General features: G+C 37.1%; 2 protein-coding genes across 2 annotated transcripts in view; one reads left to right on the forward strand and one right to left on the reverse strand.

The window, feature by feature from the left end:
- LOC127988002 (uncharacterized protein DDB_G0271670-like) overlaps positions 1-25,964 on the forward strand; it is a 327,998-nt gene that overhangs the window by 266,173 nt on the left and 35,861 nt on the right. The window contains exons 2-3 of the mRNA XM_052590490.1: positions 10,355-10,654; positions 15,048-15,347. Of these exons, the coding sequence (XP_052446450.1) occupies positions 10,355-10,654; positions 15,048-15,347 (600 nt within the window). The remainder of the gene's footprint in view (positions 1-10,354; positions 10,655-15,047; positions 15,348-25,964) is intronic.
- On the reverse strand, positions 17,324-25,167 carry LOC127987096 (uncharacterized). Its single transcript, XM_052589390.1, has 5 exons — positions 24,800-25,167; positions 23,948-24,274; positions 18,507-18,857; positions 18,285-18,398; positions 17,324-18,196 (listed from the first exon to the last, which is right to left on the reverse strand). The coding sequence occupies exons 1-5, from the start codon at positions 24,867-24,869 to the stop codon at positions 18,165-18,167; spliced, it is 894 nt and encodes a 297-aa protein (XP_052445350.1). The 5' UTR covers positions 24,870-25,167; the 3' UTR covers positions 17,324-18,164.

The raw sequence follows: 25,964 nt of genomic DNA on the forward strand, positions 1-25,964 counted from the left end.
CAGTATATTTATTTTATATTTTCACCTCTGGATGGACAGTATATTTATTTTATATTTTCACCTCTGGATAGACAGCATATTTAGTTCTCACCTCTGGATGGACAGTATATTTATTTTATATTTTCACCTCTGGATAGACAACATATTTAGTTTTCACCTCTGGATAGACAGCATATTTAGTTCTCACCTCTGGATGGACAGTATATTTAGTTCTCACCTCTGGATGGACAGTATATTTATTTTATATTTTCACCTCTGGATAGACAACATATTTAGTTTTCACCTCTGGATAGACAGCATATTTAGTTCTCACCTCTGGATGGACAGTATATTTATTTTATATTTTCACCTCTGGATGGACAGTATATTTATTTTATATTTTCACCTCTGGATTGACATTTTTTTATTTTATATTTTCACCTCTGGATAGACAGTATATTTATTTTATATTTTCACCTCTGGATTGACATATATTTATTTTATATTTTTACCTCTGGATAGACAGTATATTTATTTTATATTTTCACCTCTGGATTGACATATATTTATTTTATATTTTCACCTCTGGATAGACAGCATATTTTGTTCTCACCTCTGGATGGACAGTATATTTATTTTATATTTTCACCTCTGGATGGACAGTATATTTATTTTATAGTTTCACATATGGATAGACAGCATATTTATTTTCTGTTTTCACCAGTGGATAGACAGCATTCTTTGCAGGCTTAATTGCACACGTATTTTCCGTATTGTCCTTTTACTTTTATGACTTAAAATATATAATATAAAAACTGTGTGCAAATTGAAATATTATCTTTATCATATCTCTTTACATAAAACAATTCTCAATAATATACTTAATATTATAACATCAATAATTCATGCAAACTGCATTCACAAGAACCACCTTGAAAATATATATTGTTCAGATCATATCACTATTTTTTGTGACTTAAATTCAGCCTAGATCAATGGACTATAACGTTTTGTCAATACAACAGACTTGTACATGTTAATGGACCACAGTTTTTTTGCCTTGCCCATTTGGATATTCAATCCTTTTTTTTTCTTTTTTTTTTTTTGTAAATGTAACCACTTCTGTTTTTAAAATATACGTAGATTCACATGATCAGACAATTTACCAAACAATCCAGATCAAATAAACACTTCATGGTTTTGCAATATTTATTTGAAATTACACAATCTAATTAGTAAAATTTGTCAAATCTGACCATCAGAATGAAGATGCCACAGTCAGGCTCCTTAAGGTTGTGGGGGAAGTCCCTATTTCAAGAGAAAATAAAACATGAACAGTTCCAAATAAACTATTGCACACTGTGCACACCACACCTCATTCCTGCCCCCTAAAACTAGCAGTCTGGGCAATGCTCAGGAAATTCAGGGTCTGTATAAAACCTTCAAAGATCTCCACGTCTTCCGTTTCCACAGTACCCCACTGTGTTTGAATTGCACAGCGGGCAGTGATACCGGCTGCAGCACTATGTGCATTTCTGTACTGGTGGTAGCTCCGTCCCTTTACGCACACTAATGTGATTTGCCTTAAAGAAGAGGGTAGTATTAATAGATTGTTTACGTAATAAGTATAGTGACACATATGAAATACCGGTAGTACCTTATAATTCATAAGAGTTTACAAAAATCCAAATAATAACTTTAAAAAAAAAGAAAAGGAATTGAACAATGTAGGTGAAAAGTTGTGTGTGGTAGATGGACTGTAAAAAATTGTGTGGTAACAAAAACAAAAAAAAAAACTTATATAAATGTTAACATTCTCCTATACAAAATATGTAAAATGGTTAATGGACTGCATTTAGGCTATATAGCACTTTCAACAGACCCATGGCCCCCAAAGCACTTTAAACATCATCATAAACATATTAAACATCAGGCATTTACACCTGCATAGGGAAAAGTACTACTTCAACTAAAAAACAAAAAAAAAACATAGTTAGCTAACAAACTCTCGTGTGCATAGACAACCTAGCATTTTAGACTATTCTCTACCAAGACTGTTCTATGAGATCTCGTTAACTTGGTACAATCTTCACACATCCAAGTGAATAAAAACATGTTTACAATATTAAATCATACCACTCAAAGAACGATTTAATTGGAAAATCTATTGTAGCAACCTAACGTTAGCTCTAGAATTGAGGCACACCAGAGTTCACTTATACCTTTAAAAAAACACGACACAGCACCTTGAAAACAAGACGTTTTTTTAACTAGCTAGTTTGTGCATTTGAATTCTGACATGACCTATAAATCATCAACAGTGTATTATTTTTTTCTTACCGCTGACATCTACATGGCGTGTTAAAATTGAAAAGTGAATGACGATACGAAAATGACGTCAATTTGAAAAGTGAATGACGATACGGAAATGACATCTGCTGTCCATCCACTGGTGTCTAGCAAGAAGTGAGTCTGCGGGGCTGCAGCTGGATGCCTCTCGCTGCGGGGGCTGTCATTATTCTGGTCAATCACATCAGATCTTCAAAAAGTTACAAACAAGAAGAAAACAGAACAGATAAAATAAATATTGGGAGACATCTCGAATGTGTGAACTCTGAAGATGAAAATATGTGTGGGCTAATTGTTTAGTGGCTGTAAAATGAAGCTTTGGATACTAATGCTCTCATCTGAATTGGATTGTACAAGCTACATTACCTGAATCCTTTTAATATGGTGTACACTGGGGCCATCTGGTTGCCAAAATGTTTAATATACCACATTTTGAACTGAAATACATCAATGAATCATAATATACTTCCATTATAAAAAGTACGAAGTCTCTTTTTTTCATGCAGATTAAATCAGGTTCTAAATTATCTGAAATCTTTTGACAGTAGATTTACATAATATTATTTTAAAATGAAGTCTTTATTGCATTTAAACAGTTTATTTGCAAATCACCCCATAATACACAGCCATAAACAGTTAACAGAACAACTGTAGCATTTAAAAAAATATTATTCTATAAGTATTTCCTAAAAAAGGCTACAAATTGAGAGAAAAAAAAAATAGGAAAATGATATAAGGCCCCATACTTAACATCCTTTATGATGCAACGAACTACAATCCCATGATGCAACATTAGTCATGATTGGGTTGTGTAGTTTTTCTTATGGAATTTTACAGTTAAATACATTTTGTTATTGACAGGTCTGTGGTTGTATTATACATATTCATTATTTCTCAACAGGGGACATTACTGGGATCTACAGGGTTGGAAATGAAGTCTTCAGGACTGTAGCAGTCTGTAGGAGCAGGGTTGGAGTGGAGATCCCTGTACTACAGTGAATAAACTCCACCTAGGGGTTATCATCAGAAAACAGTGCAAGCTCATTTTCCTACTGAGAATTTTACAGGATAGACAAGCTGAAGTATGTTTTGCAGATTAATGTCAATAGGAATAATGCTAGAATCCTCACAAAACACATCTTTCTCCATCTGTTTGAAATCATTTTGACTATTCAATAATTATTACAAGCGAATCACCAGATCAGTATTACCATACAGTGAAGAGGACTTGAGTGGCATTGATTTTCACTTAGCTGCAAGGTATAGCTTGGGAGTTGTGTTCGGTTATATGCAGCACAACTGAGGAATAGAAGTACTAAAGATATAACGCTATCATATGCCATAATTTCACCATCTCGGTTAACTGTAGACCAGATATAGCCCTATGTGTATCCCACTTCTAGCCCAGATAACCTTGAATTTGGTGGAGTTTGGTGTCGTTTTTTGGCAAAAAAAAGCTTATGAGGTGTATGATATTCCATCATGTAAGCAAAGTCAACAGTGTTTACAAGGTGTATAGTTATATTTTTTTAATATGTTCAATTTGTAGTCTTAGCATAGACATGGTTTAGCTCGTAGTCAGAGTGGCCATCTGTAGCCCACTGATAGTCAAACCTGATTTACCCAGTTTTTGGCCAGACAGCGCATGAGATGATTGACATCCCATCATGGGAAAGTCGTGGCCTAATGGTTAGAGAGTTGGGCTTATAATCCAAAAAGGTTTGAGTCTTGGGCCGGCAGGGATTGTAGGTGGGGGGAGTGAATGTACAGCGATCTCTCCCTCCTTCAACACCACGACTGACCCTTAGCAAGGCACTGAACCCCCAACTGCTTCCTGGAGCCATAGAATACAGAATACACCATAGATGGCATATCAAATGTTTAAACTGAGAAAATGTATAATTTTAGGGGAAAAAAAATAAGTTGATTTTAAATTTCATGGCATCAACACATCTAAAAAGAGTTGGGACAAGGCCATGTTTACCACTGTGTGGCATCCCCTCTTCTTTTTATAACGGTCTACAAACGTCTGGGGACTGAGGAGACAAGTTACTCAAGTTTAGGAATAGGAATGTTGTCCCATTCTTGTCTAATACAGGCTTCTAGTTGCTCAAGTACACAGCAAAATCCCCAGTGTTAATTTAACACTCTGAGTGTGGATTATATAAACACTGAAGCAGTGTTAAAAGTAACACTGAAGCAGAGTTGAAGTTAATGAGATAATTAAGAAGTTAATTGAGTTATGATTGACCATTATTGAAGACACCTGATGTTAACAAGCAGACTCACCAAACGAGAAAATCACAATTTGTGTGTCACCATTATAGTGGTCAGTGTTTGCTTTAGTTGGGATCTTGGCTTGTGGCTTTTTAAATTAAAAGTTTGTGTGTCAAGCCAAGAGCAAAAATCACTGGGTGTTGATGATTATGTTTTAATGAAATTGTTGCTTGACCTTAATCACTGAACTCTTTTACAGTCTCTTCTCTTCTTATGGATCATTATTGATTGTAACAGCTTTGATTGCACAATGAAAGAGTCTGTATTTTCTATACATTTTGTAGGCATCTCTTGTGATTCTGTGATTCAGATTTTTTTTTTATTAAAGAGTTTTAATTTTAGGCACACACAAATAACAAGAATCAGCGTATGAATCTCAAAAACGGTGACAAACAGCATATCCAGATAAACAGATCTACTCTGAACATCACAAAACTAGATACTAAAAATTCACATAAAAACAGCAAAAATAAAATATAGTTAGAATAAAAAGTTAAAAAGACAGATCAGCTCATAATTTATTCATGCCGCAATGCATGATGGGAGCCATGGGTGAGTTTTTATTGGCTACAACATGCTTTTTTGATGGTCACCGTTGTTGTGATGCTCACGCTGATTCTTGATGTCTGTGTGTCTAAACTAAAGATTTTTTTCTTTATGTAGAACTAACTTTTAAAAACAACTTTTAACTTTTAAAGAAACCTAAATTCAGGAATTCAGGTCAATCAATGACAATTAGTCCAAACCACAATCAATACCATAAGATTGCCTTTGCTGTGGTCTGTCTGTATGGTATAACTCAGTTAGCACAGCCACACAAAATCTAAAGTTAATAACTGAAGGGTCAAGATCCCAACTAAAGCAAACCCTGACCACTATAATGGTGACACACAAATTGTGATTTTCTCGGTTGGTGATTCTGCTTGTTAACATCAGGTGTCTTCAATAATGCTCAATCATAACTCAATTAACTTCTTAATTATCTCATTAACTTCAACTCTGCCTCAGTGTTACTTTTAACACTGCTTCAGTGTTTATATAATCCACACTCAGAGTGTTAAATTAACACTGGGGATTTTGCTGTGTAGGTGCTCTTTGTCACATCTTCCTCTTTATGTTGTGCCAAATGTTTTCTATGAGTGAAAGATCTGGACTGCAGCCTGGCCATTTCAGTTTCATGCAGTATGTGGTCTGGTATTGTCATGTTGGAAAATGCAAGTTCTTCCCTGAAAGAGACGACGTCTGGATGGGAGCATATGTTGTTCTAGAACTTGGATATACCTTTCAGCATTGATGGTGCCTTTCCAGATGTGTAAGCTGCCAATGCCACACACACTCATGCATCCCTTAAACTGGCTTCTGAACTGAGCGCTGATAACAACTTGGGTTGTCCTTCTCCTCTTTAGTCCGGATGACATGCGTCCCAGTTTTCCAAAAAGAACTTCAAATTTTGATTCGTCTGACCACAGAACAGTTTTCCACTTTGCCACGGTCCATTTTAAATGAGCCTTGGACCAGAGAAAACGCCTGTGCTTATGGATCATGTTTAGATATGGCTTCTCTTTTGGCCTATAGAGTTTTAGCTGGCAACAGGGAATGGCATGGTGGATTGTGTTCACTGACAGTGTTTTCTGTAAGTATTCCTGACCCCTTTTTGTGATTTCCATTACAGTATCATTCCTGTATCTGATGCAGTGCCGTCTAAGCCGAAGATCACGGGCATCCAGTGTGGTTTTCTGGCCTTGACCCTTACACAGAGATTGTTCCAGATTCTCTGAATCTTTGGATGATATTATGCACTGTAGATGATGATAACTTCAAACTCTTCGCAATTTTTCTCTGAGAAGCACCTTTCTGATATTGCTCCTCTATTTTTCGCTATCTTTCACTATTTTTTATTTATACCCAATCATTTTGCCAGTTGACCTGATAAGTTGCAAATTTGTCCTCCAGCTGTTCCTTATATGTACATTTAACTTCTCCGGCCTCTTATTGCTCCCTGTTCCAACTTTTCTTGAATGTGTAGCTCTCGTGAAATCCAAAATGAGCCAATATTGGGCATGAGATTTTAAAATGTCTCACTTTCAACATTTGATATGTTATCTATATTCTATTGTGAATAAAAATAGTTTATGAGATTTGTAAATTTTTCCATTCCTTTTTTACTCACAATTTGTACAGTGTCCCAACTTTTTGGGAATCGGGTTTCTATAAAAATATTGTAAACATTGCAAAGATAAATGGTGTAAGATTCCTCCTGACCACTGTGGTGGAAGTTACTGCAGCCAGAGCAGAAGCACATGAACCAGTCATACTGTATAATGGCAGTGTCTTCATTGGCTGGCTTCCACAGTTATAGAGTCAGTTACAGTATGTTTTTTTAAATAATTCAAATTAACACAGAGGGCTTCAACAAAATGCCTATACAGCTGATTAACAACCTCAGAGCTCACAACAAGGTTTATCAGTTATTGTTAAAAATCTATTACTTATATGGACTGTTGTGCTCTATTCTTTGAAATAGTTTCATATTCATAGACTATATATTCGCATATGATGAAATAAGTTCTTTGAGCATTTTTAACTGTTGAATGTGGTGCACTGTTCGCTCAAATACAAACAAACAAACAACATTAACACCGCCAGCAACACTGACAAAGTGACATGATCTCATTGATTTCAGCAGACAGTTGTGGATTTCTGATAACACGAGCGACACACTGACCTTTGGCAACAGGATACAGCGACGTGATAAAGTTCAGACAGCCTATGTTTGTTTTTATGTAAATGAGAGTTTGCAATTGAGAGTTTAATTTACAAACATCTACTGAAATTGAGGAAGCAAAAAGAGGTAATAGCCTATACCATGTCTTAAAAATGCTAAAGAGGTATTATCATACTAAAAAAATCCTAAGAAATTATGTTGTTGTTTTTTTTTTTGCATGATAGTCAATCACCAAATAGACAAACACATACAAAATATAGATTTTCAATGTGTTTTTATTATTATCATATGGTTGTTTCTGCTTTGGCTGCAGTTACTTCCACCAAGTGTTTCCTGTATTTGCAACTCAGTGGTCAGGAGGAATCTTACACCATTGCTCTTTGAAAAACTTAATTTCAGTTAATTTCAGAAATTATTTTCAGCTTTTTTAACTCCTGACACCAGTTACCTTTTTTTTCTATAATGTACTGTAAACAATGTGTTCAGTAAAGTCATTCAAAGTTTTTCTGAGTTTTATTTGAGCGTGCAGATTAGATTCAATTCTGTTACAGTTAAATTTAGCTAGAAGTGAATAAGGTTCCCTTTCAGAGTTCCCTTCCTTTCTTTGAAATTGCTTCGCAGTCTTTTTTTTAAACAGACAAATAAGCTATATTATAGTTGTTTTTAGACTAGAAATTAAATTAGTCATTACAAGAGTGAGACAGGTCATTATCATTAATGTGATGGCATGTAGCTCTGTGGTTTAGGAAAAAGAAAAAAACAGCTGACAACAGACACGTACGAACACAAACAGGAACAGTTTTCAGCTCAAGTAATTACAGAGATCTCTGTAGGACTTTAATACATTTCTCCTTTTCTGAGCTGATGAAGAAAATGTTTTGCTTGTTTGTTTTTTGCTGCTTTTGGCATCTGGTTGGTAAGTATGAAACAGTTTTGTTATGATTGTACCAGAATCATAATCAAACTAGCATTTCTCTCTGAGATACTGCTGCATTTGGTTTCACATTCAGTGCGTTGTCTATTGACATCTTAAATGATGAAATCTGAATCTAGTGTTTTAAACATCTGTTGGCTTTTTCTGTCTGATGTAGAGTGCAGACTATATACTGTATATATATATATATATGTGTGTGTGTGTGTGTGTGTGTGTGTGTGTGTGTGTGAGAGAGAGAGAGAGAGAGAGAGAGAGAGAGAGAGAGAGAGAGAGAGAGTGTGTGTGTGGATTTTGTAGAACATGAAATAATCATGCATTGATAAAATAAATGGGAGATATAAAACATTAGTTGAATTACAACAGCAGAAGAGTAAAAAAAAAACTGCGCTTTGTGAAAATAGAGCAATAGAAAGGTGAAATTTAGAGATGTGTTTCTCGTTCATAGATTTTTGGGGAACTAAATGGTGTTCACACAGACTATAAAATCATGACTGATGAGGACGATTATGTATCTTTGCAATGCTTTACATAACAACATGCTTTATATGAAGTTTTGTAACGCTGGTCTAATGGTTAAATAAAAATGTTGTTTCTACTCTCCTAAAATCATCACCAGGCGGCTGATGTCCAGTTAAATGTACTCAGAACAGATCTGTCTGTGTTTTTTTTTCTTGTAAAGGCTGCTGCAGCTTTATTTCACTTCTGAGGTTTAAGTTCAACAAGAGCAGGAGATAAAGGTCCTTCACACACAGTCTGACATGAGATCAACTAGACGGAAATCAGCTCAGACAGTCACCTTTCTGAAGAAAAATACAAATAAATTAAGAGCAGTGTTCAGAGACTCACTTTAATGTCAAAGCCGAGAAGAAAGCATGTGATCATTTCAAAACTACAAGATTAAAGATGATCCTCGATTAAACCAAAGTCATTTATTTTAACTTTAACAAGAACTTTAATAAATGACTGAAAAATAAACTCTGTCTGTTCTCCAGTGTTTGGTGTTGAAGATGAAGTGAAGTCAGTGACGGAGGGAGAATCAGTCACTCTACAGACTCATGTTACTGAACTACAGAAACTTGATGTAATAACATGGACATTTGGACGTCCAGCGACTCGTATAGCTCAAATCAATAAAGAGGAGGGAAATGTCTCCACATATGATGATGTTCTTGATGGGAGATTCAGAGACCGACTGAAGCTGGACAATCAGACTGGATCTCTGACCATCACAGACACCAGAATCACAGACTCTGGAAATTATACAGTAAACATCAAAGAGACCAAAACAACCACATTTACAGTTGTGCTTGTTCTGTCTACTATTTATTAGAGAAACTAACCTTAATATGGGTTTCTTATCAGTGGCTTAACTTTCATGATTTGGAGTTCATTTCTAAAATAGTTGATGGTCCTGTGGAATGAATACAGATACATAAAAATACAAGACTGTAATTACAAACTGGAGGACTCTAAAGCATCTTTTCACAAACTATGAAAAGTTCATTGTGTTTATTGTCTGCCCTTATATACTCCTATAATTCAGGGAATTTCACAAAATACCGAAATCTATTTACTTTTAATGAAAAGTGAAATTTGGGTTAATTACATTTGCATGGCATCTTTCACAAAACCCTTTGCTTCACAGCAGCTTTACTGAAAGTCACATGAACGCGTGCAAAGTGATAAATGTTTGCTGTGTCTCAGACTCACACTTGATTGGTTGAATATACTTCAGAGAAGTAAATATTAATATTTTAATGTTTAAATCTATTTCTTATGGCAACCAACCCATTGAACCGTGGGAGTGAGCTTTGCACAGACACTCAAAGTTCCTTTAAAAAATATATAAAAGTTCACTTTAATGTATTTTAAAATAAGCAAGAATTTCTGCAGTGTTAGAATTAATATATTATACAATGTATAATATAAAGTTCACAACTTTAAGATTTAAAGAAGTGTCAACATTTATAGCAACACATTAGCTATAAATACAAAGGAAGAAGTGACCCTAGAGACAGATTACTGAACAATATATCAAGAATCATTTCAAGAAGTCAATTACTCCCTAAATTATTCTCTTATTTTTTCAGCTCGTCTTCCTGTTCCTGTCATCAGCAGAAACTCTTCACAATGTTCTTCATCATCTTCATCATCACAGCAGAATTGTTCACTGTTGTGTTCAGTGGTGAATGTGGGTCATGTGACTCTCTCCTGGTACAAAGGAAACAGTTTATTGTCCAGCATCAGTGTGTCTGATCTCAGCATCAGTCTCTCTCTACCTCTGGAGGTGGAATATCAGGAGAAAAACAGCTACAGCTGTGTGATCAACAATCCCATCAGAAACCAGACCACACATCTGGACATCAGCAAACTCTGTCAACCTTGTTCAGGTAAAGTAGCGCTGATATATGTGTTGTTGTTGTTGTTTTTCATACAGTGAAGCTCATACAGTAGTTATTTAACATAAAGCCCAAATAAGTCCCTCAAATTTTTGTTTCAAAAAAGGTATAATTTTTCTTACATTGACAGTACCTGCTCTTTTTAAATTCCTGACAGAGACTTAAGTGGGTTTGTTGAAAATCACTTATTTATTACTGCTCACTTATTATTTCAGAAGTCTGCGTCTACTGTTGTGGTTCTATTGAAGCTGTGATCCGATTGGTCCTCTCGGCTCTGGTGGGAGTGGCCACCGCAGCAGTTCTGGTTTATGACATCAGATCTAGCAGTGGCTAAAATGAGAACAGATTGTACAAAATTTGTGACGTACAATATGTTGGCATTTTGAGCTATTAATATAACCATATATATTCAATGATTTAAATTCAAATTAATAAAATTAACAACAGCTTTTATGTGTTGTTGCAAACGTATTTAAAAAGCATGCTTTTTCATATGATATACAGTATAAATCACATTATGAGGAAATAAAAATGACATTCAAAAGAGAATGTGGTCTAAAGGTATTGTTAGTGATGCCAAGCGAAGCTTTGTTATGGTGTAGGGCAGTGGTTCCCAACCTTTTTCAACTCGCGGCCCACACAACCAAACATATATGTTTGCACGGCCCACTTCAAAAAAATTAACTGACCCCGCTATTGTTGGGTTAATAACTTAGTACTCAGAAGCTAGATTTTAAACTATATTTATTGAATAAACTAGGGCTGTGCGATATGGACAAAAAAAAAAAAAAAAACTATCGCGATTTTTTTGATCAATTTTGCAATTGTGCTTTTACAGTCATAAATGCATTCAGGATTAATTTGAAACATATTTCCAAAAGAAAACCAATCAGAGCTTTATCAAAAAGTTGTAACATCTCTAGAACAGACATAAGTCAAAATTATCAATATAGTGAAGATGTAAAAAAATGTATAGACTTGAAATCCTGTATACAGGGACTTTTTTTTTCTTTTTTGCCATGCATTGTTCATAGAGCTCATTAATTGTAGCGGTGCCTCAGGTGTTTGCAGTGTGTATACAGTATGTGTATGCGGTCAGCAGTGAGAACGCATAAATATAACGCAAAAGCACATTAAAATAATGCACGAGTGCGAATCTCTCTGTTCGCAGCAGATTTCCTTTGCTCTGTCACAAAACCGGTCGTGTTTGCTCAGATACACGCTGCTTTGCGAGGAGAGAGTGTGCACACTTAAAACGTGTCTCCTCTCACTTAAACTGCATCCTGTTCACTAACAAATTCACTCTATGCTCATGTGTTAGACATGAATTATTTTCGCACGTTTTTATTTCTAGCCTTTTACTGCAGTGAGAACGCTCTGATCCGTCAACATTGGCTCAGAAAAAAGGCGCATCACAGACAGTGTGTGAACCTGGAGTTAGGCATATGTGCACGCTCAAATCGTGATTTTAGGACGTTTTCTTTTAATCGCACAGCCCACTGTAAACCACTGGTGTAGGGCTTTCTGGTGGCCAGAGTATTCTTTATAACTTTATTCTATTCTTATATGCCTTCAATTTTATATTTCTGTCAAGTACATGCTTTTAAATAATTGAATTTGTAAAATGTTTTAATAATAAAAACAACTCATTTGATGTTTGCCAGTTGATTAATGAAGAGCTTTTACAAACTATTTAACTTAATGACATGTAATTATTATTAAAATCCTTCTGTCCTAATTTTTAGGGGGTCATCCTACCCCAACAGTCTTTACTTCATTACGGACATAAAGTTCTCATTTTGTGAATAATAACACATTTACCCAGTTTATTGTAAAACCACAAAGTCAGTGTAAACAATATGCACCTCATGATACAATATAATACTAGTTCATTTTAAAACAAGATTTCAAAAGTGACGCAATTTTTTTCCAAATGTGTCTGTGTGTGTATTTATATATTGTGATGGGGTGAAGAAGTACACGACACGAGGATCAAGGTGAGTTCCCCGAAGGGTGGATTTTTATTAACAAACGTGAGGGGGAAAATAGGCAATGTCAGGGGTTTCCGGTGTTCAGTTCTCGGCCTTCTTCTCGCTTTCTCTCTCTCTCTCTCTCGGTGCACAATGCTGTGTGGGTCCGTGTAGTCCGTGTTTGTCAAGGGCTGACAATCACACACTGCTGTCTGGAGGGGAACAACAGAGAAACATCTCTCACCTCTCTGCTCGTCGGTGCAGCTTATAAAGCCCATCCTTGATGGGCTGCAGGTGTGAACGCTTAGCCCGTAACGAGCAGGTGCAGGTGTGGCTGCTCTGTTTCCAGGGTGACGGAATGGATGACCACGTCGTCCAGGTAGGCGGCCGCGTAGGCCTGGTGGGGCCACAGGAGGATGTCCATTAGACGTTGGAAGGTGGCGGGGGCCCCATGCAGGCTGAAGGGTAGGACCCGGTACTGCCAGTGGGCACTAGTGGCCAACCATGATGATGGGGTTGGACCGTTATGGCTCGATGGTCCCTAACCTCGACATCTCCTGTACCTCCTCCTCGATGGTGTGTTGTTGACAGCTGTTGTTCCCAGGCTTCTCTGGCGACGTCAAGCAGGCTGCGGGTTTGCCGGCCGAAGTGGAGCTCAAAGTGGGGAAAATCCGGTGGAAGCCTGGGGTACCTCCCGGATGCTGAACAGGACATAGGGCAGCATCTTGTCCCATTAGCGCTTGTCCCATGCAGCCACTCGATGCAGCATCTGCTTGAGCGTTTGGTTGAATTGCTCAATCAGGCCGTCCGTTTGCCGGCGGAATACGGTGGTGCTGAGCTATTTGATTTGGAGGAGCTTTGCAGAGGGGCATGGCCTCAGGTTAGTGGGTGGCGTAGTCCAGGATGACCAGGATGTGTTTGAGTCCCCGGGCGGACTTCGGCAGCGGCCCCACTAGGTACATTCCGATCCGCTCAAAGGGCACCTCAATGATGGGCAGCGGAATCAGCGGGCTGGGGCGAGAGGTGCGTGGAGACGTCCGTTGACAGGTGGGACAGGCCTGACAGAAGCGTTGGACTTCGGCCTCCAGGCCCGGCCAGTGGTAGCAGTAGTGTATATGCTGGATGGTGTTCTGAGCCCCCAGGTGGCCGGCCATAGGATGGGCATGCGCCAGCTCCATCACCACTCCTGTCTTGGTCCGTGGGACTACCAGAAAGGTCTTTTCCTCCCTCCTTCGCTGTGCGAGACAGTACTGCAGGCTGTTTTTTACCACAAAGTGTGGTGTTGGGTGAGGTGCCACTTGGAGGTCCTTCCCATCGGCAACCCTCACTTGGGCCCAGCAGTGTTTGAGGTGGTCATCCTCGTGCTGCTCCCAGGTGAAGACCCCAGCCCCAGTCACCTGTTGGAAGAGGTCATAGTAGAGGTTAGGGTTATGATTGGAAGACTCACCCTCTCTCGGGCTGTCTGAGGTCAGCAGCATGGGGCGCCGTCTGGGCTTCGTGGTCGTCCGACTGGGGGCGGTTCCCGGCAAGGCTGACAGGTTGGCTAGTGGAGGCAAACAGGCCAATCTCTGCCGATCTCTGCCGAGGAGGACCGGAACTGGCAGATCCTTGATGATCCCGACTTCTACCGGCCAGGCGCTAGTGGGCGCGGTGATAGTGATGCGCTGCGCCGGTACTTCCCTGGTATCGCCATGGATGCAGGTGATGGGCAGTCTGGCTTTGGGTTCAGGCTGTGGAGGAAGGACAGTCGGCCGGACAAGGGTGACAACGCTGCCATAATCGTGGAGGGTCTACTATTAATTAGAAAAACTAATCTTAATATGGGCTTCTTACCAGTGGCTTTACTTTTAATGATTTGGAGTTCATTTCTAAAACACTCCAAATCATTCAAATCACTCCCAGAGCTAGCAGCTAAATTTGGGTTAATTACATTTGCATGGCATCTTTCACAAAACCCTTTGCTTCACAGCAGCTTTACAGAAAGTCACATGAACGCGTACAAAGTAATAAATGTTTGCTGTGTCTCAGACTCACACTTGATTGGTTGAATATACTTCAGAGAAGTAAATATTAATATTTTAATGTTTAAATCTATTTCTTATGGCAACCAACCCATTGAACCGTGGGAGTGAGCTTTGCACAGACACTCAAAGTTCCTTTAAAAAATATATAAAAGTTCACTTTAATGTATTTTAAAATAAGAAAGAATTTCTGCAGTGTTAGAATTAATATATTATACAATGTATAATATAAAGTTCACAACTTTAAGATTTAAAGAAGTGTCAACATTTATAGCAACACATTAGCTATAAATACAAAGGAAGAAGTGACCCTAGAGACAGATTACTGAACAATATATCAAGAATCATTTCAAGAAGTCAATTACTCCCTAAATTATTCTCTTCTTTTTTCAGCTTATCTTTCTGTTCCTGTCATCATCAGAAACTCTTCACAATGTTCTTCATCATCTTCATCATCACAGCAGAATTGTTCATTGTTGTGTTCAGTGGTGAATGTGGGTCATGTGACTCTCTCCTGGTACAAAGGAAACAGTTTATTGTCCAGCATCAGTGTGTCTGATCTCAGCATCAGTCTCTCTCTACCTCTGGAGGTGGAATATCAGGAGAAAAACAGCTACAGCTGTGTGATCAACAATCCCATCAGAAACCACACCACACATCTGGACATCAGCAAACTCTGTCAACCATGTTCAGGTACAGCAGAGCTGATATATGTGTTTTTTTTTTTTTTTTCATTTGAAGCTCATAGTTATTTAGCATAAAGCTATTTTTCAAAAAAGGTATAATTTTTCTTACATTGACAGAAAAGTACCTGCTCTTTTTAAATTCCTGACAGAGACTTAAGTCGGTTTGTTGAAAATCACTAATTTATTACTGCTCACTTATTATTTCAGAAGTCTGCGTCTACTGTTGTGGTTCTATTGAAGCTGTGATCCGATTGGTCATCTCTGCTCTGGTGGGAGTGGCCACCGCAGCAGTTCTGGTTTATGACATTAGATCTAGCAGTGGGTAAAGTGAGAACAGATTGTACAAATATTGTGACGTATGTTGGCATTTTGAGCTATTAATATAACCATATATTTTCAATGATTTAAATTCAAATGAATAAAATCAACAAGAGCTTTTATGTGTTGGTGCAAACGTATTTAAAAAGCATGCTTTTTCATATGACATACAGTATAAATCACAATATGAGGAAATAAAAATGACATTCAAAATAGAATGTGGTCTAAAGGTATTGTTAGTGATGCCAAGCAAAGCTTTGTTATGGTGTAGGGCTTTCTGTAGGTCAGAGTATTTTTTATAACTTTATTCTATTCTTATATGCCTTCAATTTTATATTTCTGTCAAGTACATGCTTTTAAATAATTGAATTTGTAAAATGTTTTAATAATAAAAACAACTCATTTGATGTTTGCCAGTTGATTAATGAAGAGCTTTTACATACTATTTAACTTAATGACATGTAATTATTATTAAAATCCTTCTGTCCTAATTTTTAGGGGGTCATCCTACCCCAACAGTCTTACCTTCATTACAGACATAAAGTTCTCATTTTGTGAATAATAACACATCTACAGCATTTAACCACACTGTAAAAAATTTCTTGTTGTTTTTACAAAAACTTTTTGGCAGCTGTGGTTGCCAGAATAATTTTGTAAAAATACAGAAAACTGTAAACACATTTACGTCAAAAACTGTTAATTTTACAATATAAAGCTGTAATTTACAAACAAGAAAATGTGAATATAAACCAGTAAATTCAACAACACACAAAATTAAATCTGTTTTGTACCTTGAAAATACTGACAACCACCATAATAATAAAGATGGTACTGTATAAGAGAAAGCCACATGAAGTATCAAAGCTCATCACAAGTAGCTTCACCACAAGCAGAAGTATATATATATTAACATATAGAAGGTGCACATTTATGGAAACACAAAACACCATCATGGTAACACACGTGATACTTAAATAATGCAAAAAACTTTCATTAAGCAACAGAAGATGTAACATAAAGCTCAAATGTACATAACTGATAACAAGAACTATTTAAAAACATGATTATTTAAACAAAATACTTTCAAACGTGGAGTGTCACGCAGGGAATTCTGGGAATATCAGTTTACAGTTTTAGACTGTAAATTATACATTGATTTGTTCTTTTTTTACTTCTAAAAGCTGTATAATTAACATAATTTTACTGTAAATTTACATTAAATGCTTTGTTAGATCTTTTACAGTTTTTCCCTGTATATAGTACGGGAACTTACTGTTAACCTATTATCAGTTTTTTTCCGTAGCGTTTTTACAAAATTTTACAGTTAAAATTACACTTATTTTTTACAGTGCAGTTTATTGTAAAACCACAAAGTCAGTGTAAACAATATGCACGTCATGATACAATATAATACTAGTTCATTATAAGACAAGTTCAAAAGTGAGAGAACGTATTGTAACTTGCAGCATAAATCATTGGCTTATGAGTCTAGTACAGTACATGACACCTTTTTTTTCTTTTCTTCCAAAATACTAAATCTGTGCTACATTTAACATTAACTACCATTGTTAGAAAAAAAGAAATATATATATATATATATATATATATATATATATATATATATATATATATATATATATATATATATATATATATATATACACTTTTTTTAAGGTGTCCTTGTTGTACTTGTAATTACAAATTTAAGTACTGAGTAATATTTACTACATACTTCCTATATGGTTAGGGTTAGAATTAGAGTTTGGCTTAGTGTAGCTTGCATGTAATTATGCATAATTTATTGTTATTATAATAGTAAGTGCATTTAACATGCGTAACAAGGACACCTTAAAATAAAGTGTTGCACGACTTGGTTATTAACAAGAAGTCAGAATGCCTTGCCCATCACACAGCTCATATTATCCACAGTGATAGTTCAGATCATGTCAGATCATCTAAAGCAGTATTAAATTGTATGTAACAAACAAAATATTCCTTGTTGCAGAAATATGGGGGATTTATAGTTGGTGAATTAAGCAGTTCAAATCAAACTCTTACTAAGAAGTAGTTAAAATCCTCCAGTTATAATGGTAAGTTTTTTTCAATATTTGTCTTGGTTGCATCTTATTGATGAAGCCGTGGCAAAATATTAGCAAAGCATTATATGTTCAATGGAATACCTGTAGAGGCCATAATCAACAAGTGAAGATAATAGTCAACAACTGGAGACAATAAAGTAAAACAATGATATCCCAAAGAAGAAGAATAACAGGAAAAACACTTCATGTTTATGTCATGCTGTGAGTAATGTGATGTAAAAGACACAAGTGTTGCAGTCTAACACGTTTATCTAGCATGTGATTACACAGAAAAACAATCGGAAAGTACCGAGGTGGAATGGAAAAACCCGTTCTGAGTCAGTGGCCCCTTGATGATCATTAGATACAGTATTTTAGGGAAAGATCTATCAATGGGAATAATCCTTCAGTACAAATCATGTTACCCACTAATGCTGTTCCTGCGGCACAGTCTCGTGACCTAAAAAATAATCACACAAATAATTAATTACAGATTTTGCTCAATAAAGGTGATGATTTCCTCTCAATGTGGTATAGGCGAAACTTGCCATCTCTAGAGCTCCTGCGGGGATAGAAAATCACACCAAGAGCTACAGCTGCAGTCACCAGCAGAAGAACAATAACAGACAGACCTGCTACAACACCCAGAGACAGACCTGAATCTGGAGCGAAAGAGAGACCGTCATTAGTGTGTATGAATGAATGAGTCAGACTGATCTATATAATAATTTATATTCCACTGTATGCCTGAATAACAAAATGACACTTACTAATGACAGTAACGTCGAAGCTCTTTACACTGCTGATGCTGCGGCGGCGACGACGACGATTATTGCTGCTGATCGTTAGTTCATAAAGTCCAGAGTCTGTGATTCTGATGTTCCTGATGGTCAGAGATCCAGTCTGATGATTCAGCTTCAGTCTGTCTCTGAACCTCTCAGGACAATGAAAGTCTGTGCAGGTCTTGTTGGGATCTCCAGTGATTTCAGCGATGAGAGTGTCATTAAAATACCACGTCATCACATGATTTCGTTGTTTTATTACTCCAGGATCTAGAGTAACAGATTCTCCTTCCTTCACAGACTTTCTCTTCATTTTATCTCGTTCAGCAGCAGAAACACCTGAAAAACATACCAACAACTGCTGGAGGACCATTTTTGGGGAAAGAAACTCTGAAAAAAATCTGCAAATTGCATGTTGGTAGGGTTGGTGGTCTCACGACGAAAACGTCCCTGTGGGAATGTTTTCGCGAGATGCGAAAAATATAACAATAAATATATATCACCGCAGGTTCCAACAGAAATGTCCAGTAAATGTTGCTAAAAAGTTTTTGTTTTTTTATTCTTCCCCAGAACAGATCAGTGTTATGTGCAATTGGTTTCGTACGTGTCACCACAGTTCTGTGTTGAAATGTCCATTGAGTGGCGCTATAACTAATGCTCCAGGTATTTCATATTGCTTGGCGGGAAAGTAGCATATCCTACAGAAAAGCATTAAAAACTGCTAGATCTGATTACTTTCCTTCTCTTTTAGAAGAAAACAAACATAACCCCAGGTATTTATTCAATACAGTGGCTAAATTAACGAAAAATAAAGCCTCAACAAGTGTTGACATTTCCCAACACCACAGCAGTAATGACTTTATGAACTACTTTACTTCTAAAATCGATACTATTAGAGATAAAATTGCAACCATTCAGCCGTCAGCTACAGTTTCGCATCAGACAGTGCACTATAGACCCCCTGAGGAATAGTTCCACTCATTCTCTACTATAGGAGAGGAAGAATTGTATAAACTTGTTAAATCATCTAAACTTACAACATGTATGTTAGACCCTATACCATCTAAGCTCTTAAAAGAGGTGCTTCCAGAAGTCATAGGTCCTCTTCTGACTATTATTAATTCCTCATTGTCATTAGGATATGTCCCCAAAACCTTCAAACTGGCTGTTATTAAGCCTCTCATAAAAAAGCCACAACTTGACCCCAGAGAACTAGTTAATTATAGACCAATCTTGAATCTCCCTTTTCTGTCCAAGATACTAGAAAAGGTGGTATCCTCACAATTATATTCCTTCTTAGAGAAAAATGGTATATGTGAGGATTTCCAGTCAGGATTTAGACCGTATCATAGTACTGAAACTGCTCTCCTTAGAGTTACAAATGATCTGCTCTTATCATCTGATCGTGGTTGTATCTCTCTATTAGTTTTATTGGATCTTAGTGCTGCGTTTGACACAATTGACCACAACATTCTTTTGCATAGACTTGAACACTTTGTTGGCATCAGTGGAAGTGCATTAGCATGGTTTAAATCGTACTTATATGACCGCCATCAGTTCGTAGCAGTGAATAAAGATGTATCATATCGATCACAAGTGCAGTATGGAGTACCTCAAGGCTCAGTTCTAGGGCCGCTACTCTTCACGCTTTATATGTTACCCTTGGGAGATATCATCAGGAAACATGGTGTTAGCTTTCACTGTTATGCTGATGATACGCAGCTCTATATTTCCTCGCAGCCCGGTGAAACACACCAATTTGAAAAACTAATGGAATGCATAGTCGATATAAAAAATTGGATGACGAGTAATTTCTTACTGCTAAATTCAGAAAAAACAGAGGTGTTAGGAACCTAGTTAGGAATCAGTTAGGAACCTAGGTGTGCTACTTGATCGCAATCTTTCCTTAGAAAGCCACGTTTCTAGCATTTGTAAAACTGCATTTTTCCATCTCAAAAATATATCTAAATTACGGCCTATGCTCTCAATGTCAAATGCAGAAATGTTAATCCATGCATTTATGACTTCAAGGTTAGACTATTGTAATGCTTTATTGGGTGGTTGTTCTGCACGCTTGGTAAACAAACTACAGCTAGTCCAAAATGCAGCAGCAAGAGTTCTTACTAGAACCAGGAAGTATGACCATATTAGCCCGGTCCTGTCCACACTGCACTGACTCCCTATCAAACATCGTATAGATTTTAAAATATTGCTTATTACTTATAAAGCCCTGAATGGTTTAGCACCTCAGTATTTGAATGAGCTCCTTTTACATTATACTCCTCTACGTCCGCTACGTTCTCAAAACTCAGGCAATTTGATAATACCTAGAATATCAAAATCAACTGCGGGCGGCAGATCCTTTACCTATTTGGCGCCTAAACTCTGGAATAACCTACCTAACATTGTTCGGGAGGCAGACACACTCTTGCAGTTTAAATCTAGATTAAAGACCCATCTCTTTAACCTGGCATACACATAACATACTAATATGCTTTTAATATCCAAATCCGTTAAAGGATTTTTAGGCTGCATTAATTAGGTAAACTGGAACCGGAAACACTTCACATAACACCGTACTTTCTACATCATTAGAAGAATGGCATCTACGCTAATATTTGTCTGTTTCTCTCTTGTTCCGAGGTCACCGTAGCCACCAGATCCAGTCTGTGTCCAGATCAGAGGGTCACTGCAGTCACCCGGATCCAGTACGTATCCAGACCAGATGGTGGATCAGCACCTAGAAAGGACCTCTACTGCCCTGAAAGACAGCGGAGACCAGGACAACTAGAGCCCCAAATACAGATCCCCTGTAAAGACCTTGTCTCAGAGGACCACCAGGACAAGACCACAGGAAACAGATGATTCTTCTGCACAATCTGACTTTGCTGCAGCCTGGAATTGAACTACTGGTTTCGTCTGGTCAGAGGAGAACTGGCCCCCCAACTGAGCCTGGTTTCTCCCAAGGTTTTTTTCTCCATTCTGTCACCGATGGAGTTTCGGTTCCTTGCCGCTGTCACCTCTGGCTTGCTTAGTTGGGGTCACTTCATCTACAGCGATATCATTGACTTGATTGCAAATTAAAACAGACACTATTTCAACTGAACAGAGATTACATAACTGAATTCAATGATGAACTGCCTTTAACTATCATTTTGCATTATTGAGACACTGTTTTCCAAATGAATGTTGTTCAGTGCTTTGGCGCAATGTATTTTGTTTAAAGCACTATATAAATAAAGGTAAAGGTGATTTAAAATAACGTACCATCTGCACTACAACGAAACCTATAGTGTGAACAAAAGTGAATTCAACATTAAAACACAATCGCAAGCAAGCCGTTTAAACTAGTTTTTTCTATCTGTCTGCTCTTTCATCGCAATTCATATTTTTCATAGAATTCAAACCCAATGCTTTCACATACGTACAAGTCGTGACTAGCTAAGCTACGGAGCAAGCTTGTTATGTCCAGAAAGCCAAACAAATGCAGCTGTAATCATGACTATGTTATGAGTGTTCTCTGTTTTAATGTATGTAGTGGACATTTCTGTTTGAAAAGTAGTTTATTTATTATTATTTATTGACCTTCAGCAGCATGTTACAATGAGCAGGCAGAGGCGAGGATCTAAGGGCAGGGAGTGCTTAAATATGGCAAAAAATACAGGACACTGGGAGCCAGGGAACACAGAAAGACGGATAAACATAAACACTGCCTGACGAACAACAAGTGGAACAAAAGCACTATTTATACTAGTGATGTCCGATTCGAGAATGAATCGTTCAATTTAACCGGTTCTTCTTATTGAATCAGTTGAACCAGTTCACCAAATCGAACTGAATTGTTTGAAACGGTTCACGTCTCCAATAAACATTAATCCACAAATGACTTAAGCTGTTTTAATGTTACTGACACTCCCCCTGAGTCAGAATAAACCAATGATTAACTGAAGATGAACACCGAGCAGAGCCAGATGATGAACGAATTGTTTCTGTCGGACACGTCTTATTTGTGAACCAATGAACTGATGATACTGCGCAATTGTGTAATTTTTCAATTGTTTTGTTAAACATCGGAAAGTGTGATAAAATAACTATTTTATAATGACACCTAATTTATTTACTTTATATCTTCAATACTTAAATCCTTGTATGCACATTATTGCTTTACTGTATTTGGGTGCATTGTTGCAAAACTTAATTGTAAACATTTCATGATTATGAAGTCTTTAACTGACTAAAGTTATGATTACTGACTTTATATAGATTTGATGCCATTACGTCATCGCCAATACCGTCATTACGTCGAGCGTAAAAGAACCGGTGAACCAGTTTTGTCAACCGGTTTATTGAATCGAACAGTACAAAAAAAACGGTTCGCAGAAAAGAATTGAATTTCCCATCACTAATTTATACACAAAAGAACCATAGACAGAAAAAAAATGGACACAGCGACCCCATTGGATTCAACAGAGAAAAGTGAAGTCGATTAGAAGCACGCACTTCCTGGGGGTTGGGCGTACTGCACAGACTCAAACTGAGCTTGATGACGTAGATGTCACGTGAGCAACCTATAAGTCTTCCAATCGCTTTGCCAAGAGAAATCTGAATCACCCACCGAGCGTGAACAGGAGCAAATTTTAGTAAGTATTCTGATGAATTATCTCACTTGACTTTATGCCTCCTTGTCCCCCCGATAGCCGCATAGACAGTAAAAGATTCTCTACAACCTTCTCCTCCTGTCCATACGGTAATTTCTCTACTGTGCGACAGAGAATCGCTGGTTATGAAGCAATCGTTAGCCTATTTTTTACAAAAACTGCTTCTACGGGGCCATAAGGTAAGATACAAGGTAATGGGGCCTTTTATATATTTTCGTGTTTCTTTAGAAATAATTAATGGACAAATGGAGTCTTTAAACGTCTCAGATGTAAAGTTATTCGCTATCAAAGTGACGCCAAAATAAGTGGGAGCCAATGGAATGCTAACAGCAGGTTGGGGTCCGCTAGCTAATGGCGGCGCCCAGGGGTGCTTCCAAAAAATATGAAACCCTGCCCCCCGAAAAGAACATGCTAACAAGATAACAAGGGGGAGTGTTAAATAGGAAACACCAATCGAACCAATCAACAAAAGCACTACAAACAAGGCACAGGAAATACTTCAACATAAAAGTCCAGACAGGGCACAGAGAAACTAAATCCATCAACTTACCAACATTTGTATTTAATTTACACTGTTCTGGGCTGAGTTTCCCAAAAGCATCATAAGCTTTGAAACCAATGGAGCTATACGATAAACTTACGATGTTTATGATACTGTTGGGAAATATGCCCTGATGTAGCTACAGCTAAAGAGGAAGAGCATCTCTAATTCTCACTGCTTTAAAAGCTTTTTAAAATTGTATCAAATCCAACAGTTGTTAAATTACTCACCACGGACAGAAAGACGGAAGGTCTTTTCACTGATGCTGTTGCTGCTGAAGATCTTCAGTTGATAAAGTCCAGAGTCTGTGTTTGTGATGTTCCTGATGGTCAGAGATCCAGTCTGATGATCCAGCTTCAGTCTGTCTCTGAATCTCTCAGTCCCTTCATTACACTGAACATCTGTACAGGTCTTACTAGGATCTCCATTGATTTGAGCGATGCGAGTGTCATTACAATACCATCTGATTCTGTCTTCTTGCTTTTTCTTAATACCAGTGAGTAAAGTGACTGAATCTCCCTCCATCACTGACACATCTGCCTCAACACCAGACACACCTACAGATAAAAAAAGAAAAAAAAAATTCATCAACAGACAAACTTTAAAAACCACAACAAGACTCAAATAATGTAAACAAAAAAATTGCCTATATGTATTTCCGTTTTTACAGCTTTTAAGCACCATTCGCTGTTATATCATCAACATCAGCAAAAACGTAAATTCTTCATCTCAAGATATGGATGAGACATTTTTATACAAAGTCACTAGACCTGATCATTAACAGGATATTTTTTTTTTCAATAGTTTTGCCAGGAGAATAAAAAATATAGTCTATTTATATATATATATATTTTTGTCATTCAAGTACTGAACTGGCTCTTGTTTGTTTCCGCACACACAAAACACGTATTGAAAACTATAACATTTCACTTCAATTCATCTTTCAAACGAACTTATAGGCTACATAATATAACAAACGTCTGTCAAATACAAAGCAATTAGATCAGGCGCACAATAAAACTGCGTAATTCCTATTCGGTTTATCGATCAGAAAAAAAGATTGATATGATAAAATGTCTTACCATTGTGCGTTAAAAACAATCCGATGGACAGCAATATAAAGGTAAACTTCATTTTCACCGCTTTCATCATAAAGAAGACTCAAACGAAATGTCCTCCTTCTTCTTCAATATTAATGATCTCAACTGAAAGTGAAAGTAACACCTTGTCTACACAGAACATAAGACAAAAGAAGACATTATAATCAGTGACGCTTTCTCAACGAGACGACACGATGAATCTCGGCGAGTAAACTGGTGCTTTTTGTTTGTGAAGAACTGACAGACAAATGACAACGGTGGTATTTTTTTGCTTCCTGTAGACAGCCTATAGCTTGTGTGTAGCACTGGCCAGTGATGGGAGCTTTCAAACACTTCGTGAAGCGAATGAATCTTTTGTTTCGATTCAGTTGTTCGGAACTCGTGGCCTATCAAAAATGTATCGAATTGGTTTTTGAAACATTTTGAAATACCGACGTTTCGCTGCCAGACTGCATTGCTCTGACTAATCAATGTAATAGAGTCCCTTGCCTTTTTTCCCTTAAAAATTAATTAATTAATTAATAAATAATAATAATAATAATAAAACAATTGTATGTGCCCGTTGGGCCCGTTTTCTCAGGTTCCTGCATGAAGTCATTTTCCTGTGGCTTTGTTGTAAGAAAAAGTCCAGAACTCTTCACTACATGCACAAGTTGTTTGTTCACCCAACAGATCTAACAGATCAAGCATTATTTCTGTCGAAATCAGACCAGCAGGTTTCTGTTTGACTCTGAAGTGAGCTGAAGAATGATGTGACAGCGTGACCGGTTTACATAACAATTAATCATCAAATTATTATTTACTAGCTATTTTAAAATCAATATCCTCTGTTATCATTAAATGAATGGAGACCCATTCAATATTCTTCTACTTACTTGTTTAACATATACAGCCAATTAAAAAAAAAACTGTCATATATCATTAAATTAATGTTAAATTATAAGGAATTGGGACTGTATTAAAATCTTATTGGATGCTAGAAGAACATTTATACATGAAACAAGAAGTGTGAGCGTGATATGTAGGAGGGTCTGACTATTTCGGGGTGGATTCAGGTTCACAGATCAGATCAACAGAGTGCTTTTAGTGGATAGTGTACAAGTTCAGACACAGAAGATGTTTTATAGGTTTGTTTTGTTGAATTTGT

This window comes from Carassius gibelio, chromosome B22 (genome assembly GCF_023724105.1).
Source record: "Carassius gibelio isolate Cgi1373 ecotype wild population from Czech Republic chromosome B22, carGib1.2-hapl.c, whole genome shotgun sequence".
Lineage (NCBI taxonomy): Eukaryota > Metazoa > Chordata > Actinopteri > Cypriniformes > Cyprinidae > Carassius > Carassius gibelio.